The sequence below is a fragment of the Manihot esculenta genome, chromosome 12, assembly GCF_001659605.2.
Source record: "Manihot esculenta cultivar AM560-2 chromosome 12, M.esculenta_v8, whole genome shotgun sequence".
Taxonomy (NCBI): Eukaryota; Viridiplantae; Streptophyta; class Magnoliopsida; order Malpighiales; family Euphorbiaceae; genus Manihot; species Manihot esculenta.
In genome coordinates this window covers 27,394,776-27,410,983 of record NC_035172.2, presented here as the reverse complement: position 1 = coordinate 27,410,983, position 16,208 = coordinate 27,394,776, and the positions used below count along the sequence as shown (strand labels likewise).

General features: G+C 30.6%; 1 protein-coding gene across 1 annotated transcript; it reads right to left on the bottom strand.

Moving 5' to 3' along the window:
• Window positions 1-10,702: 10,702 nt before the first annotated feature.
• On the bottom strand, window positions 10,703-11,740 carry LOC110628665. The gene is made up of 2 exons (XM_021775455.2): window positions 11,119-11,740; window positions 10,703-11,031 (listed from the first exon to the last, which is right to left on the bottom strand). The coding sequence occupies exons 1-2, from the start codon at window positions 11,587-11,589 to the stop codon at window positions 10,975-10,977; spliced, it is 528 nt and encodes a 175-aa protein (XP_021631147.1). The 5' UTR covers window positions 11,590-11,740; the 3' UTR covers window positions 10,703-10,974.
• Window positions 11,741-16,208: the final 4,468 nt, after the last annotated feature.

The window sequence follows — 16,208 nt, the reverse complement described above, 5'->3', positions numbered from 1 at the left end:
GGCGAGTTTTCTTCTCCATTTTCGGGCAAAGGTGAGTCTATACCCTTCCATGGTTAGTTTTAATGTTTTCTTTCAAATCTTTCAAGCTTTTAACAAGCTTTCATCTTGTTTTGAAGTTTTTAAGCTCATAATCGAAGTTGTGAAACTTGGAGACCTCCGAAACTCGTTTTTCCCAAATCTCCAAGTTGGGTCATGCCTTCTCTCGATTTTCAAGAGGTAAGCGTCGATCCTCACCGTCTTTGATATTTTAAGCAAGTGTTATGAAGGGTTATGGGGTAAAGATGCATGATTAGGCTAGTTGTAAAATGATAGGGTTTATGGTAGTTTTAGGTTAAATGCATGTTAAATGTGATGTTTGTTGGGGTATAGGTTAGTTTTAAGCCCCTAAATGCTTAAGAATGTGTTTATGCATGTTTTTGCATGAGTTGGTTTGAGTTGAGAGGTTTGGTTGGCTAGATGTGTGAGAGAGGCTTGAGTTCTGCCATTCTGGAAGAACTCAGGTTCGGCTGCCGAAGCCATGTTCGGCCGCCGAACCTGCCTGTGGAGGTGGTTTGGCTGCCTAAACTTGCCCCCGAAAGTTTGGACTTTCGGCTCTAGTGGGGAGTTTCGGCCGCCGAACCTGCCGCCGAAGGTGGGTGACTTTCGGCTCTGGACAGACTTTCGGCCGCCGAACCCTGCCCCCAAAAGTGCCTAACTTTCGGCTCTGGAGGGACTTTCGGCCGCCAAACCTGCCGCCGAAAGTGCTCTGTCCAGCCTTCCTTTGCATGTTTTCAATTATTGTTTTATGATGTTTTAGGGGGTTTTTGGGGCAGATGTTTAGAGTCATGTTAGTGTTTGTTTGGTCCCTCATTTCAGTCCACCTGTGTAGGTTCGGACCCGAGGAACTGAGGACCCCAGCAGTGGGATAGCTGCTTCAGAGTCTTTTCAGAGTCAGCCTGAGGTGAGTAGAATTGATCTTTATGTTTCAAATCAAATAAATTTCGAGCATGTTCATGCATCACGAATACCATGATATATGCTAGGTTGTTTGTGTTGGAATTCACGAATATGTTGCATTGCATACTATGATGTTGATGTGGATGGATGTTGGATGACCCATTAGTCCTCGATATGATATGATGACGATGATACGGTACGGAAGTCCAGTGAGGCCCATTCTATGCCCCTGGCAAAGAGTAAGAGAAAGACCAGTGAGGCCCATTCTACACCCCTGGCACATTGGAATGTTATGTTATGTTATGTTAAGAAAAAGACCAGTGAGGCCCATTTTACGCCCCTGGCACTATTGGATATGTAGAGGGCTATTGGTGACAAGTCCATCCTTGATGTGATTTGTTTGCGATTTGATGCATTTCATGAAAGCATAGATCTCAATGTATTGTTTTACTATTCTGCTCACTAGGCTCTAGTAGCTCACCCCTTTCCCTCAACCCCCAGGCTTGCAGGTTCAGAATAGATCGGGAGGTCAGCCAGAGTAAAGGCATAGTGTATGTAATAGTTAGTTGTGGACATGAAAGATAATATAATGTAATGTAGAGTATTGTACAATTTTGTTTTGAGGATTAGTATTGTGCTTGACCCTAGTGTTTATGGTTTATCCCTTTTGTTCATGATCATTATGAAATATTTTAAATGTTGAGATATGTAAACCAAGTTTGATTAATATAATGTTGACCCAACTAGAGCATTTGATGAGGACTCTAGTGTGGGGTTTTTATGTATTCAATTATTGCATGCACAGGTCGAGCTTGGTAGATGGCAAGTTTAAAGTTTTTATGTAAATGTATGATCATGTATGGGATTTATCATGTATGACAGGATGTATGTTAGGCTTGCTACGGGTTCCGGCGACCTTAAGTCGATCTGGATCCTAGCGCCGGTAACAGTCTGATTTCGGGTCGTTACAGAGTTTATTTTTAAAAAATAATAAAATATTATAGTTGGTATGTTGTCTAAACTCTCATATTTTAATTTTAAAAAATTGATCAAATTACATCAACATATAAATATTGAACTAATTCATTTAAAATTTAAATATTTAAATTAATTTTTTCAGTAAAAAAAACTAAAATATAAAGATAAATGAGCAATTAATTATAAAAGAGATCTCCGAATATTCACATTTTAAAGTGAGATACAATTTTAACGAATGTAATTTGTTATTGAACTCATTAATAATGTGGATATTTATTCAGTCGTATAATTATAAGGAAAAAAAGTGAAGCATAGCACTTAGTTCAATTCCATGAATTAAAATTTTATAAAAATCAATTAAATTCTATAAATAAAATTCATTGGAAATGATTACATTAATAAAATTTTTTTTTAATACAAATTAAGATGCAAATTTAATTTAATTCCATATAAACTCATGCTTGGATTCCTTAGCTTTTGAAAGAAAGAAAAAAAAAAAAAAAAACTCACGCTTGGATTAGTTTCACAGTAAAAACTCATTTGCATGTGTCCATATTTAAATATTATTTGTATAATTTATTTTAAATAAATTTTATAAAATTATATATAAATTTATTTTTTTAAAAAATAAAAATTTTATAAATTAAAAAAAAAAGATTATGAATTAAATTAAACTTTTTGTAAGATTTTTTTATTTACTAAAATTACAATGGATTTATAAAAGACATGAACCAAGTAACTAATTGGTTCAAAGCCTAAATAATTAGATTCATTCACTTTTATCTTTTTAATTAAAAAATTGTAATCTAATAGAGGATTTAAAATTTCAACTGAAAAAATGATGAGAATTTTAATAGGTTTATAAGAGACATGAGCCAACCAACTAATTGGTTATGTAACGACCCCAAAATGGACCGTCACCGGCGCTAGGATTCAGGTCGGCTTAAGGCCGCCAGAACCCGTAGCAAACCTGCTATACTCTCTGTGTACCTGTAAATCTCATACATGATCATATATTTTCTGTGAAAATAAAAACTCTTTTCTGTACCAAGGCTTAACCTGTGCATGCACTATCTCTGTACTCTGTACTCTATACCCCTGACTAGAGCTTGCTCTAGATGGGTTAACTCATACCTGTTAAGCCTGGTTTTTCACATACTCTGTAAAACATATATATATACAGATCATGTACATAACAAAAGATTTACAACACAAACATCACTAAGTCAAGCACATTTCTAACTGTATACACAACTATTACATCTCTTTAATATTACATGTCCACTCTAAACTATTACAAATCTCTTTACTCTTTCTGTACTCTGTGGATCTCCTCTGTACACTGTACACTGAACCTGCAAAACTGGGGTTAAGGGAGTGGGATGAGCTCTATAGCCCAGTGAGTAGAACAGTAAAATAGTCATTAACACATGCTCTGATGGAATGCATCAAACCACAGACAATCCACATCAAGGGTAAACCTGTCACCACATAGTCCCGGTAACTCTGCCGTGCCAGGGCGTAGAATCGAGCACCTGGTCTTCCTGTCATATATGTATACATATGTGTATATAACACCTCTGTACTTACCATTGCCAGGGCATAGTCAAAGGCTCCTGGACTTTGCTATACGTGCCAGGGCGTAGTCAAAGGCTCCTGGACTTCTCTATACCTGCCAGGGCGTAGTCAAAGGCTCCTGGACTTCTCTCAGAGACTATTGGATCATTCAGCATTCACCCACAGCAATAAATAACTATGCAATGCAACATATTCGTGGAGTCTAATGCAAACAACCTATTGTATACTCATGATGCATGAACTATGCTCAAAGCATTTCATTTCTCACTTAAAAACATTAAGTTTAGTTCCACTCACCTTGGACTGACTCTGCAGGCTCTGAAAACTCTAGAGCAGTACTCACTGCTGCTCTCTCTGGTTCCTCTGGTCTGTACCTATACAGATAGACTCAAATGAGGGACCAAACTAGCTTATGACCAACTCTATTAACCTCCCCAAGAAACCCCTTAACCTCACTCTAAAACTCATGCAAAGCATGCAAAAGAAAAGCTGGACAGAACACTTTCGGCGGCAGGTTCGGCGGCCGAAAGTCCTCTCCAGAGACGAAACTCATGCACCTTCGGCGGCCGAATCTCAACTTTCGGTAGCCGAACCCTTTCGGGGGCAAGTTTCGGAGGCTAAAAGGCACTCTAGAGACGAAAGTCTCTAACCTTCGGCGGCACCTTCGGCGGCCGAACTCCCCTCCAGAGCCGAAAGTCCAAAAGCTCGGGGGCAAGCTTGGGCAGCCGAAGCCACCTCCTCATGGGTTCGGCGGCCGAATGTACCTTCGGCGGCCGAACCTGAGTTCATCCGCAAGGCAGAAACGTACTCTGCCTCTCGCCAAAAGCACAAAACATCTCCCAATCTCAAACACCTCAATCCCTCAACTTGCATATACCCAAGTATATGCTCAAAGGGGTCAAAAACTACCTTAAAATCCCAACAACACAAACATACAACACATATACAAGCTTCTCTCACAAAATCACCAAAACCTCAAAAATAACCCTATTCATGCAACTCTCTCCCATAACCTCATAAAACCTTCAGAAAACATAAAAACAAGCTCAGGATCTTCTCTTACCTCTTGAAACCAAGAAGCTGATCAATCCTAACGTGGAGTTTTGGAGCAACTTTCCTTCAAACTCTCCACACTTCAAAATTCAAGTTTCTCACTCAAAACCTTCAAAGAAACATAAAAATCAATCAAATCTTTGCATGATTTAATGAAAACATGAAGAAAACTCTCAAAAGGACCGGGTCTCACCTCAGCAGGTCAAAGAAACGGTGATCTTATCGTTTCAACCGACTGAGGGCCTTTTATAGATGGCTGGCCAGACCACCTTCGGCGGCCACACGTGAAACCGAAAGCCATGCATGTTCGGCGGCCGAACTTCAACTTCGGCGGCCGAACCTGACTTTTCTGCTTTGGTTCATTTCTTTCACAAACACATTTCTTTAAGCTTTAAAACTATGAACATATCAAAATATGATAGAAAAACATAAATCTAATCCTTCTAGAGACTTTTCGGCATCCTGAACTCCACCGGAAAGTAGAATTCCGATGCCGGACTCTAGCCGGGTATTACAGGTTAGATCTAACCTTATTGTAATAGTTGGTTCAAGATCTAAATAAGCTCATTTTCAATAGTAAACTCTTCTCTCAAACTCATTCATTCACCTTTATCTTTTCAATTCCAAACTTGTAATAACTTGCTCCCATTTTCTCATATATAATCAATAATAAATTATAAATATTTTGGTCTATCAAACAATTTTATACATAAAAAAACTTATAACAGTTAACATATAAATTTATTAATAATATATTGATAAATATAAAATAAATATCCAAGTCTCAATTACCAATAAATTTATAGTAATCAAAATTAAAATAAAATAGAAAAAGACACGTTTAGTCTTTCTCCTGCTTCAAACATTAACTCCTTCCTAACATTGTTTATGTCATTAAGGATTGCTCCAATTTTATTCAGATTTCTCAATCACTAAAAACTTAACGCATTAATGAAAAATATGTCTACTCTACTTAGTCAAGAGGTTAAATGTATATTTCAAACCTAGTAGATTTAAATTTGAGTCTCTATTATAAAAAAATTAATTAATATTTATCAACTTGTTAATATATAATGTTTTAATATGTGTTAAAAATTAAGTAAAATTCGATTGTCCCATGAATAGTTTAGTTTTATAATATAAATTATATAATTTTTAATAAATCAATATAAATGAAGAGTACATCAAAAAAATTCAACTAGAATTTTCTTTACCTACTTCTGCATGGTTGCTTTTCTAAGTCTTCTTGTGAAATATCTGTAACATTCTTGGCCTAATTTTTATTGTCTCAAATAACGGTTAATCCTCCTGGAGCTGGTAATTTAAGACACATAGTAGCCATATTAATAACTATACTGTGACAATTTAAGACTGAGCAATCGAGAATCACATTGTACGCAAGTGGGATGTCTACCACAGTAAATTCCATATACAACTCCCACTTGTGCTTCTCATCACCTAGCACAAAGAGGAGGTTAATAGTATCCAATACTGCCACAATTTTATCTCCTAATCCTACTAACGGGTTGGAGACTTTAAAAAGATTATTTTTATCTAAACCTAACTTATTAAGGGCATCCAAGGTGAGGAGATTAACGGAACTACTTGTATCAACTAAAACTCACCTCACCTCATACTTGTTCAATCGAATGTTGATGACTAGCGATTCATTTTGAAAAATTCTATCGCCTTGTCTACAGGTCCAAACCTTACTTTCTATTTAGCTCATGGTTCCTACTCAACTGACAGGACGTTTTCTGTGATGCGTTTATTTTTTCCCTTGCCATCGCTGGGTCCTCCTGCAATTGCATGTATAACCTCTACAAATTCATTATCAGGGGGTGGTTTCAGGAGTTGTTACATTGGATTTCAGCCTCCTCTCTTATCTATTCTTTCTAGCAAATTTTCGAAGCGTGTCGTCCCTTATTAACCTCTCAATTTCGTCTTTCAGCTGCCAGAACTTCTCCATTGAATGCCCATGGTCTTTGTGCAAACGACAGTACTTGGTCCTATCTCACCTTCCAGCTTTCTCAAGGTTGAGCTTAAGAGGCCATCTAACTTCTTTGTCATTTTTTCTAATCTACATTAAAATATGTATCCGTAAGTTATTTAGTAGAGTGTACTTCTTATACTTAACAAGGAAGGGATCCCTTCCTCAGGACACTAGTAAATTTCTACAGTCTCCTTCATACTCTTACTTCTATGAATTTTAGTTTTGTTTTTTACTTATCTTTTTATCTTCTCTCAGTACTTGGACTTCATCATTCAGCCTTATATACTTTTGGACTTTGTTTATTAGCTATTAATAAGTAGCAGCTAGGTACTTGATTAGAGAATCCATGAACTTAATGTTGCGCATTTCTTTTTTCAACGCTTCACATGCTATCTCATGATTTAATTCTTCCACCTAGGCTTAGATGTTGGTACCATTTATGAGCCAAACCTATGAGTGTGGACAGGAATACTCAGCACAATACAAAATCATTGATGTCTTGAAGCTACATTATTGTTTTAAAGATTGCTAGGATCTGTTGTTCCATTATATTTGTCCAAATTTAGGAGTTTAAACTTGGCAGGAAATTCTCTGCTAGGATCTCTTCTGATAGAGGCGAGGCATCGTCCAGACCATAGCGTCCTCCTACTCCTTCTGGTACCTTTGCACAGCCCGTATCAGCTTCCAATCGATGTCCTTCGAAGCCTCGTCTGATGACTCCTCTTCCTCCAGCTTGGCCTTCCCTTTGGACTGCGTTTGGATCGCTTTTGTCTGATTCCTTGGGGTGTCGAAGGAGGCTTCCTCCCTTATCCTGGGAGCCATAAATGAGGCCTACCCCTAAGCTTTATACTGCTTGAGAGTGGTCTGCAACCTTTTAAGTTATTGGAGCATTTACTCATTATTCAAATTATTTAGATAAGCCTCATTGATCATTGAGGGTGTGTTTTGTCAATTGCCAGGAGTGGAGGAAATGATAGCGTTCTTATTAGCAATAGTCTTAGCAACAGCTTATGAATTGTTAGCTATTTAGAAAGATGAAGAAGAAAAAGATTCAAGGAAATAAAAGACCAGTTTTAATCTAACTGAATAGAGAGAATTCAATGAATTTTTCAACAACGAACTAAATAATATGGCTGAAACGAAACTGTGTCGCAATTGGTCAATCTACCAGAAAGAGAAAGTGAGGTGGTTGGCATCTACAGCAGCCACTCCGACGCTCAAGTCAATGAATGAAAAAAAGGACAAGTTGTGTAAGAATGCATACTTTGATTTCTATGTTCATCAATTTTTATACTGTAAGAAGGTGGAGTTGGTTATCAAATCTCCTAAAAATCCAATTAGCACTGGCTAGATTGTGTTTTCTAATGGTAACTTTCTGTGAAGTCTTGTCCTGTTGATAAGAGGGCGAATCTTGGCGAAGAGTCAAGAACTACAGTGTCCAGATCTTTCTTTTCACAGGTGAAACCGCATGTCATCTGATCAGACATTTACCCCGTGGTGATATTTGGTACATAGTCCTATTTTATGATGACAGCTCATAATTTATTACGTTAATATATATATAATTTTGTACTATTACACTCTAAATTATTTTTTATTGTATATGGTACCTTCTAATTAACAGTTGAAAAAAGTGTTAAAACTGATAAATAATTTTATATTATTCTTTAAAAATAATAAAAAGCTGAAACAATAATTAATTAATTTTATTAATCGTTAATTGTTCTTGGAAAGTTATTTAATTAATAGATATAAGAAGATAATTGAAAGAAAAAATATTTTCTTAATATTTTTATTAAAAAAATATTGTTATATAAATTTTATAAAATTTGTTTCAAATTCCAACGATGAATTTTATAGAATTGGATTCCAAAAACTAAGTTTTATTTTTTATTCACACTAAATACATAAAATACAAAATTTTTCAATTAGTAAAATTTTATAGAATTGAACTAAATTCTACATTTTGTGTGTTTAATTTGAATAGAAACCAAAATTTAATTATAAGAATTTTATAAATAAAATCAATTCTTTAAATTTGGATAGAATTTGAAATAAATTTTACTAAAATTATATAATAATATTTTAATACTCATATATTTTTTTTTTAAATAGGGGGTGGGGAAAGTCGAATCTTTGACCTCACAAGACTATAAGGATGCACTTTTCACCAGGCTAAGTCTCGGAGTGGATTTTAATACTCATATTAAAACTTTTTCTTTCGATTATCATTTATTAAATTAATTAAATAAATAAATAATTGAACACTAATAAATGATTAAAAATAGTAATGATTTATTATTGAAATAAACTCTTATGTTAATTTATTTTTATTTTATCAATATATTATTAGTAAGTTTACATTTTTATTAATTAATATAATTATTATTATTATTATTTATTATAATTTATTGTGAATAATATATATATATTTCCACTTTAAAAGGTAGTTTAGAAATTGAGATTAAATGAAATTTAATTCTAAAATTAAACCAAATAGAGATTATGGAGATTCCAATTGAATTTTATATTTTAAGAATTCAATTTAAGTTATATTAAACTAAATAATGAAATTCATTTTAAATGGATTTGAATTGCACATAATTCTACTTCATAAAAATATTGAATCAAACACTATTCTCTTATTTGAAATTAAAAATTTTATAAAAATTTAAATTAATTCAATTTTTTTATTTGAAAGGAAATAGTTTATTATCTTTTAATTTAAATAATTTTTATTTAAAAAATAAAATTATACATTTTTTTTGAAATGAATTATACATAATTTTATAATTTTCTTATAAAATAAATCATATATATAATTCAAATTATATAAAATTTTAAAAATTATAATTAAATCAAACAAACTCTTAACCATCTACGTTGTTGCCTTTCTTATTGTGCCCTAATAAATTGAAAGATCTCCACGATTGTTTACTCACATTCTATGTTTTATATATATATATATATATATATATATATATATATAAAGGAATAATGATAAGAGGAAAAGAATCTTCTGAAGAGAAAAATATTGGAGGATAGGGATGTAAACGTGTAAGTATCCGTAAAAATTAAATTTTTAAATTTCAACTCGATTTATATTAACTGAATTCATTTCGAATTTGATTTAAATTATTAAAAATTAATTTAAAATATTTAAATTTATCTCAAATTCAATTATTATTATTTGAATAAAACACAAATTCATTTAATTTTATATATTTTAATTAATAATTTATATAAAAAATATTTTTCATTAATAATTTTTATTTAAAAATTTTAAGATTTTTAAAAAAATATTTAAATTTTAATTTTTAAATAAAAATATAAAAAAAATTTATAAATATTATTGTAAAATATATTTTTTGTATTAAATTAATTATTTATATAAACAGATTGGAGTAGTGAATACCTTATACATCAAATCTAAATCCGACTCGAACCTGACGGATATTATTTTTTAAATTTAAATCTGTCTCAAACTCAATTATAACTATTCAAATCCGTCGTATTAAAATTCGATTAGATGGATATCCAAAAATATCAGATCCGTTTCCATCCCTGTTTAAGGAAAAACTAATTTAAAAATAAATTCTCTATTTTTTAAAAAAAATCTATAAAATATTAAGATATATAAAGAGACAATTGAAGTGGATACTAAAATTCAATTTCCTTTCAAAATTATTTTCTTCCCTCTCCTTATCCTTAAAAATTTTCTTTCTTTATTTTCTCTCCATCCAAAATCACCGTTAATTTGTTTGGAGTTTTTTCTGGGAGTGGCATGAAATTTAAGCAGAAAATAGGCACGGGAGAAGAAAATATATATTATAGTTGAAGAACATAAACTGATAATGTATATATTATATATCTGAAGCATTAATTATATATTAAGAAAATAAAATAAAAAAACCAACAATTTACTAAGAACTTTTTGTATTACTGGGGACTTGTTCTTGTAGTTATGGTGAGTGCATGCATCACAACAAGCTCACCATATTTTAATCTAATTTTATAAGAAATAAATCAAGAATCTATCTTCAACTTCTGAAAGGCATTAAAAAAAAGGAATATTTTACATCTCCCAAAAGATAATAACATGAAAATTTAGATCTACTACATGAACAGATCCCAGTTTTCTTTTTTCTAATTCCTTTTGAAAAGTAAGAGAAAAAAAATGAACTGAGTGCAGATCTATGAATAAGTGCTCAACAGAATACAAGAAGTTCTTCAACTACAAACATTTTGTACAGAAAACAACAAAACAGACAAATCATAGAACTCCAAAAAACAGATGAGAGAAGACGAAGGTTAAAAAAAAAAAACTTTCACAGACTGATTAAGAACTCTAAGTTTATCCAAATCTCTGCTAAAAATAGATGAAAAATATCAGCATCACCATTTTACTCTTCTAAAAGAATTGCTCCATCATCTAGCTATATCCCAATTTCAACATCTCTGTGATGACTTGAACCTCCTTCACTCAAAAGCTCCTGCAACACAAAAATCACAAAACCCCAAATCAGAACAAAATCAAAAGGTTAAATTTTTAAACCCTAGAATTATTTTTTTTTTCTAACCTGTGAACTCTTGCCAATGTGCATCTCTTCATGAAAAAAACCAGGCTTTCTACTTTCAGACCCATCAGTTTTCTCAACTTTCTTGGAGCCAATGTAGCTTCTCTTGAGACCCAGAAGGCCTTTCCACCTTGTGGAACCCTTAGGCGGCCGCAGGGAAACTTCATGATCTTCAAAATCTTCATCATCATCAACAAGAAGCTCATCTCTGATAGTCCTTGACATTTGATTGTTATTGCCATTATCCTTGAATGGCAAAAGCCTACCCTTGAAGAAAAGCTCATCAGCACTCATCATGGAGTAGTTAGAGACAGAGAATTCAAAATCAGTAGACACTGGGGTCTCTGATCTTGAGCCTCTCTCTTGCTTGATAATCTGCTGAGAATCAACAAAATCATTGGAGAAAGAGATTCTTGGGCTCATTGGAGGGCAATAACCTTTTTGCTCGGAGTTGTACATGTCTAAGCATGCCATGGGAATTCAAAACAACATAGAAGAAATGAGAATGAAAGCACAAAGAAAACCCTAATAAATTCTACAAGGGACCCTCAAGCACTGTTTCAACCCACCAAGTGTTTGTATTTATATCAAAGAGAAATTCATGCATGGGATGCCCATGATGTGATGGTTTTTGTCATGATATGCGAATTGGTAGTCAATGATACCCCAATTTTTAGAAGTCACAGTCTCTTATTTTAGTATAATTTACTGTTTTTTCCATGGAAGTGTAGGTGAAGTTACCAAGAAACTCTCTTTTGCTTCTATCTTGTATTGAAAAATACAAGAAAACCAAGTTTTTACATTGGGAGCCAACCCTAATCCTCTTGTGTAGATGGATATTAAAATGGTCCATACAGTACTTCCAGGAAGGTTCTTGGAATTAATGTGTGAGAGAATTCATGCATGATTCTGGTAATTGTTAATTAAAATACTACCCAAATTCTAATTGTTTTATGGAAGTGACTAATTCAAATCTTGATGATTTTTTGTAAGAAAATTATAAAATATTATAACCAGAAACAATGCTTAATTGAAAATATTCAAAATTTTACCAACTCGATTTGGTTAAATAACATCTATGCTATAACATTTTTATAATTATTATTACAAAATAAAATAAACCTATAAACTACATATGATGCTTATTTTTTTAGAATTAAATATATTAGTTAACATGTAAAATTAATTTATATTTTAAAAAAATAATAAAATATTATATGTGGTATATTTTTTTAATTTAAAAATATTAATCAAAATTATATCAAATATAAATATTGGACTAATCCATCTAAATTTTTAATATTTAAATCAAAATATAAAATGATGCATTTTCTTGTACAAGTCAATTATGATATATTTGCAACAAAACTTAACCACTTGTTCATATGGTTTTTAGGTAGAAAGGAAAACAAAAAGTTAAAAATAAAGAGAGAAAATAAAAGTTCCAGAAAAGTTATTTTTCCTTCTTTATTTGGACACTAAAAGGAATAAATAAGAGAGAAAAGTAAACTTTTGAATGGTATTTTTTTATCTATAATTTAAAAAAATTGAGATAAAATTGCAATTTTATTTATTTTTCAACACTTTCTCTTTAATTTATTTTTTATTTTCACTCTCATGTGTGTGAGAGTGGCAGAGTCCAGATGGGTTGGGGTGTCAAGCATTGGCCTATTTGACCAATCTTTGACTTGTAAGTAAATTAACAGTGATATGAGCTGGCCGATGCCGACCTATCAATTGGACCACCACGTGACGTGATCCCATCTTTATCACCATCTTCCCTTCTTCTTTTCTCTAATTTAATTCAACTTTCATTACTATTTTTAGCCTAATTTTCATTAACATTTATTTTCCAAAAACTACTGAAATTTCTTGTAGAAATTTGAAGATCCCTCAAAAATATTCCATTAGATGAAATATAATATAAAAAGGACAATTCTAACTTGATTTAATGTCTTATTTTCACTAAATATTTAATGGGCTTTACTAAATTCATAACTTGAGGGAAACCCCCTAATAAGATAATTAAATTAAGGAAAAATAATTATATAGCATAATTTTTAACAGAATTTTTATTCTATTAAATTAAAATTAAATTTTATTTACATCGGATCAATTCACTAAAATATTAATTATTTAACAATACTAATTATTATAATAATCGTTATTATTTTAATAATAGATAATTGTTTGAATAATAATTAATCAATAATTTTTAGAATTTATTATTTTAATAATTAAACACTCTTTATTATTTTTAAAATCTTCTTTAACATATTCTAAAAAGCAAAGCGTTTTCTGAAAATAAAATTCTTAATTTTCTTTTAGAAATTCTTGACTTAAATGAAAATATATAGGATCATTTATTTTAATATTTGTTAATTTTTATAAAAGAAAATAAAACTCATTGGTTGCATAATATAATAATTTTAATTAAAATTAAATATAGTAGTAAAGCAAGTAAGGAGAGGGAGTTGGCGATATGTGGTTGAAGGAAAGCAATAATGAGACATTTACTGCAAAAAGAGGGATCACGTGGGCACGTGCAGCAGAGCTCCTATATCTTCCTCAGTCAGTGTAGACTGTATAGCAATGAGAGGTCTTTTGTTTTCTTCCAACTGAATTTTCTAATCATTCAACTAAGAAAATACCCCCAAGGTAATTCTCCTGTCTTCTTTTCTTAAAGCTGTACTTCAATTATTACTTCTTTTTTTTATTTAACTAATTGAAAATATTATTATCTAATTCCAAAATTCAAATTATATATATATAATTGATAAAAACAACAGTTGCATTTAAAAATATTAAGATTTTTTTAAAAAAATTAAAATTAAAATTAAATGCGACTGTCTATTAAAAAATAAATTTATATTCCAACATACTTTTTCTCTTAATGCAAGTTCTTCCCGAGTGAAATAATGGGGCTCGTACTAGCACCAGCACCAGCAAATGCAAAAACAGGCGTGAGTGAACACTGAACACACAGGCAGTTGTCTTCACCTTTAGTGCTTATTTTTCTTTTTTTCATTATATATATATATATATATATATATATTTATTTTTTTTCTTTTTAATTGACAGATTTAAAATTATTAATATTTTTTTTAAATAAAAATTAAAAATTAAAAAAATAAAAGCTTACATCTCTTAAATTTATTCAAATATATCAACTATTATATTAAACATACATTTAATTTGATTTAATGGAGTTTAAATATTATTAAATTAAATATTTATATTAAAATTTGTGAATATCTTGATATAAAATAAATGTATAAATTTAAATACATATATATTTACTCTATTAATTTTTTAATTATTACAAAACGTACACTTATTAAGATTTGTTAAATACTTAACAAACGCAATGTTGCATTAATTAGAAAAATCGTTAATATAATATTCTTTATGTATTTTCTTTATTTATTTGTCTCAAATTTTATATGATTTTACTTTTTTCAAATGTTAATTTATTTATTAAATTTTTACTATACATTTATTTTAAAAATAATATAGTAACATACATGAATATTTAATTCTTAATGGAGAAAAACAAAAGTTAATAATAACTATTTTTTGGAATTAGTAGAATAATTATAAAACTAATTTTCTTATAATAACGACAAAAAATATTTAATTACTAGGTTAGTAAAAGTACATCACCATTCACTGTGTGTTGAGAAGAGCATGAATGTGGGATAGATTGGGTATCTAATTAAATAGAAGAAAATAGTTGTCAAGGCTCTGTAATTGAATCAAGAGATGGGATACTGTGTTGGATTTTGAGTCTAATCCTGATTTAGACTCTCCTCTTAGTCTGTGATTTTAAATATTAACTCTTTTTTTTTTAATTTAAAAAAATAATAAGCATTTTGGTGACCACTGATTTCAAGAGTGGATTGGCATCTTGGAAACAGACAGGCCAAGGGAGATATAAAATAATAATATATAGATTAAGGGGTCTTTTGGTAATTGTAGGCTCTGCTGCTAAGGGATAAGCCTAAAACAACAGAAGAATAAAAAGCTTCACCTTTGACTTGTACCTAAAGGAAAAGGACATTGGCTGTCACTCACATGCTAAGACCTTCCGCAGCCAAGTGGGTTTTGCCACGTGTTTCGTTCCCATTAACCCTCTGTGACCGTTAATGCCGACCGGTCAAAGAGGTAAGAGATTTCTTGCTTCACGTAAAAACAGAATAGGTAAAACCTGTTAGTTCACTCCGAAAATTTTACACAATTTTTGTTAAAAAAAAAAATTTAATATTATAGAAAAATTAGAGCTAAACGGACACCCAATTTCATAATTGAATTCAAATTTATTTTTAAATTATTATTTAAAAATTAAATAACATAATTACTTGTCAAAATTTAAGAGTGCATCTCATATTTCATTCAATACATTTAATTTTACTTGTATTTATTCGATATTTTTTTATAATAGTTAAGAAATAAATTTAAATAAAATATTTTAATATTTTTAATTCATTATATATCTCAAAAGTAAATTTAACGTTTTTATTAAAAAATTAGTGTTTTATTAAAACTAACTAGCTAATCGAAAGAGAATGCTAACAATATAAATATTAATTATTACTCCCTCATTTTATAATTTTTATTCTATCTTTTATTTTTTTAATATTTTAAAATTATTGTCTATTTTTTTTTACATAATTAATATACAAATTGACTATTATAATTTTAATTTTTTTATTTTATTTCAAAAATAATCTCTTATTAATTATCAAAACATTCTTCAGTATTTAATAAAATTAAAAGAGAAATATTAGTGATGTAGTTGAAATAAAATTGATATGTGATAGTCAATCTATAAAAAGAAAGACGCGAGATGGTTGGTACTTATAGCAGTTATTTTGACGCTCAAATTAATAAACTAGTAAAATGGGTGAATGTAATAAATTGCTTAGAACTCCAGAATGGTTGTGTAAGAGTGCGTACCTTAATTTCTATGTTCATTAGTTTTTATATTATAAGAAGGTGAAATTGGTTATCAAATCTCCTGAAAATCCAAATAGTACTGACTAGTGGATAAAGAATCACACAATTATAGGTGTAATGGGCATCTACTGAATTGT

Bases quoted from the DNA above. Each gene is read 5' to 3' on its own strand.
- LOC110628665 (XM_021775455.2), bottom strand. From the start codon at position 11,589: ATGGCATGCTTAGACATGTACAACTCCGAGCAAAAAGGTTATTGCCCT. The intron at 11,032-11,118 runs GTTAGAAAAAAA...TTTGTGTTGCAG, and splicing joins ACATTGGCAAGAGTTCACAG to GAGCTTTTGAGTGAAGGAGG.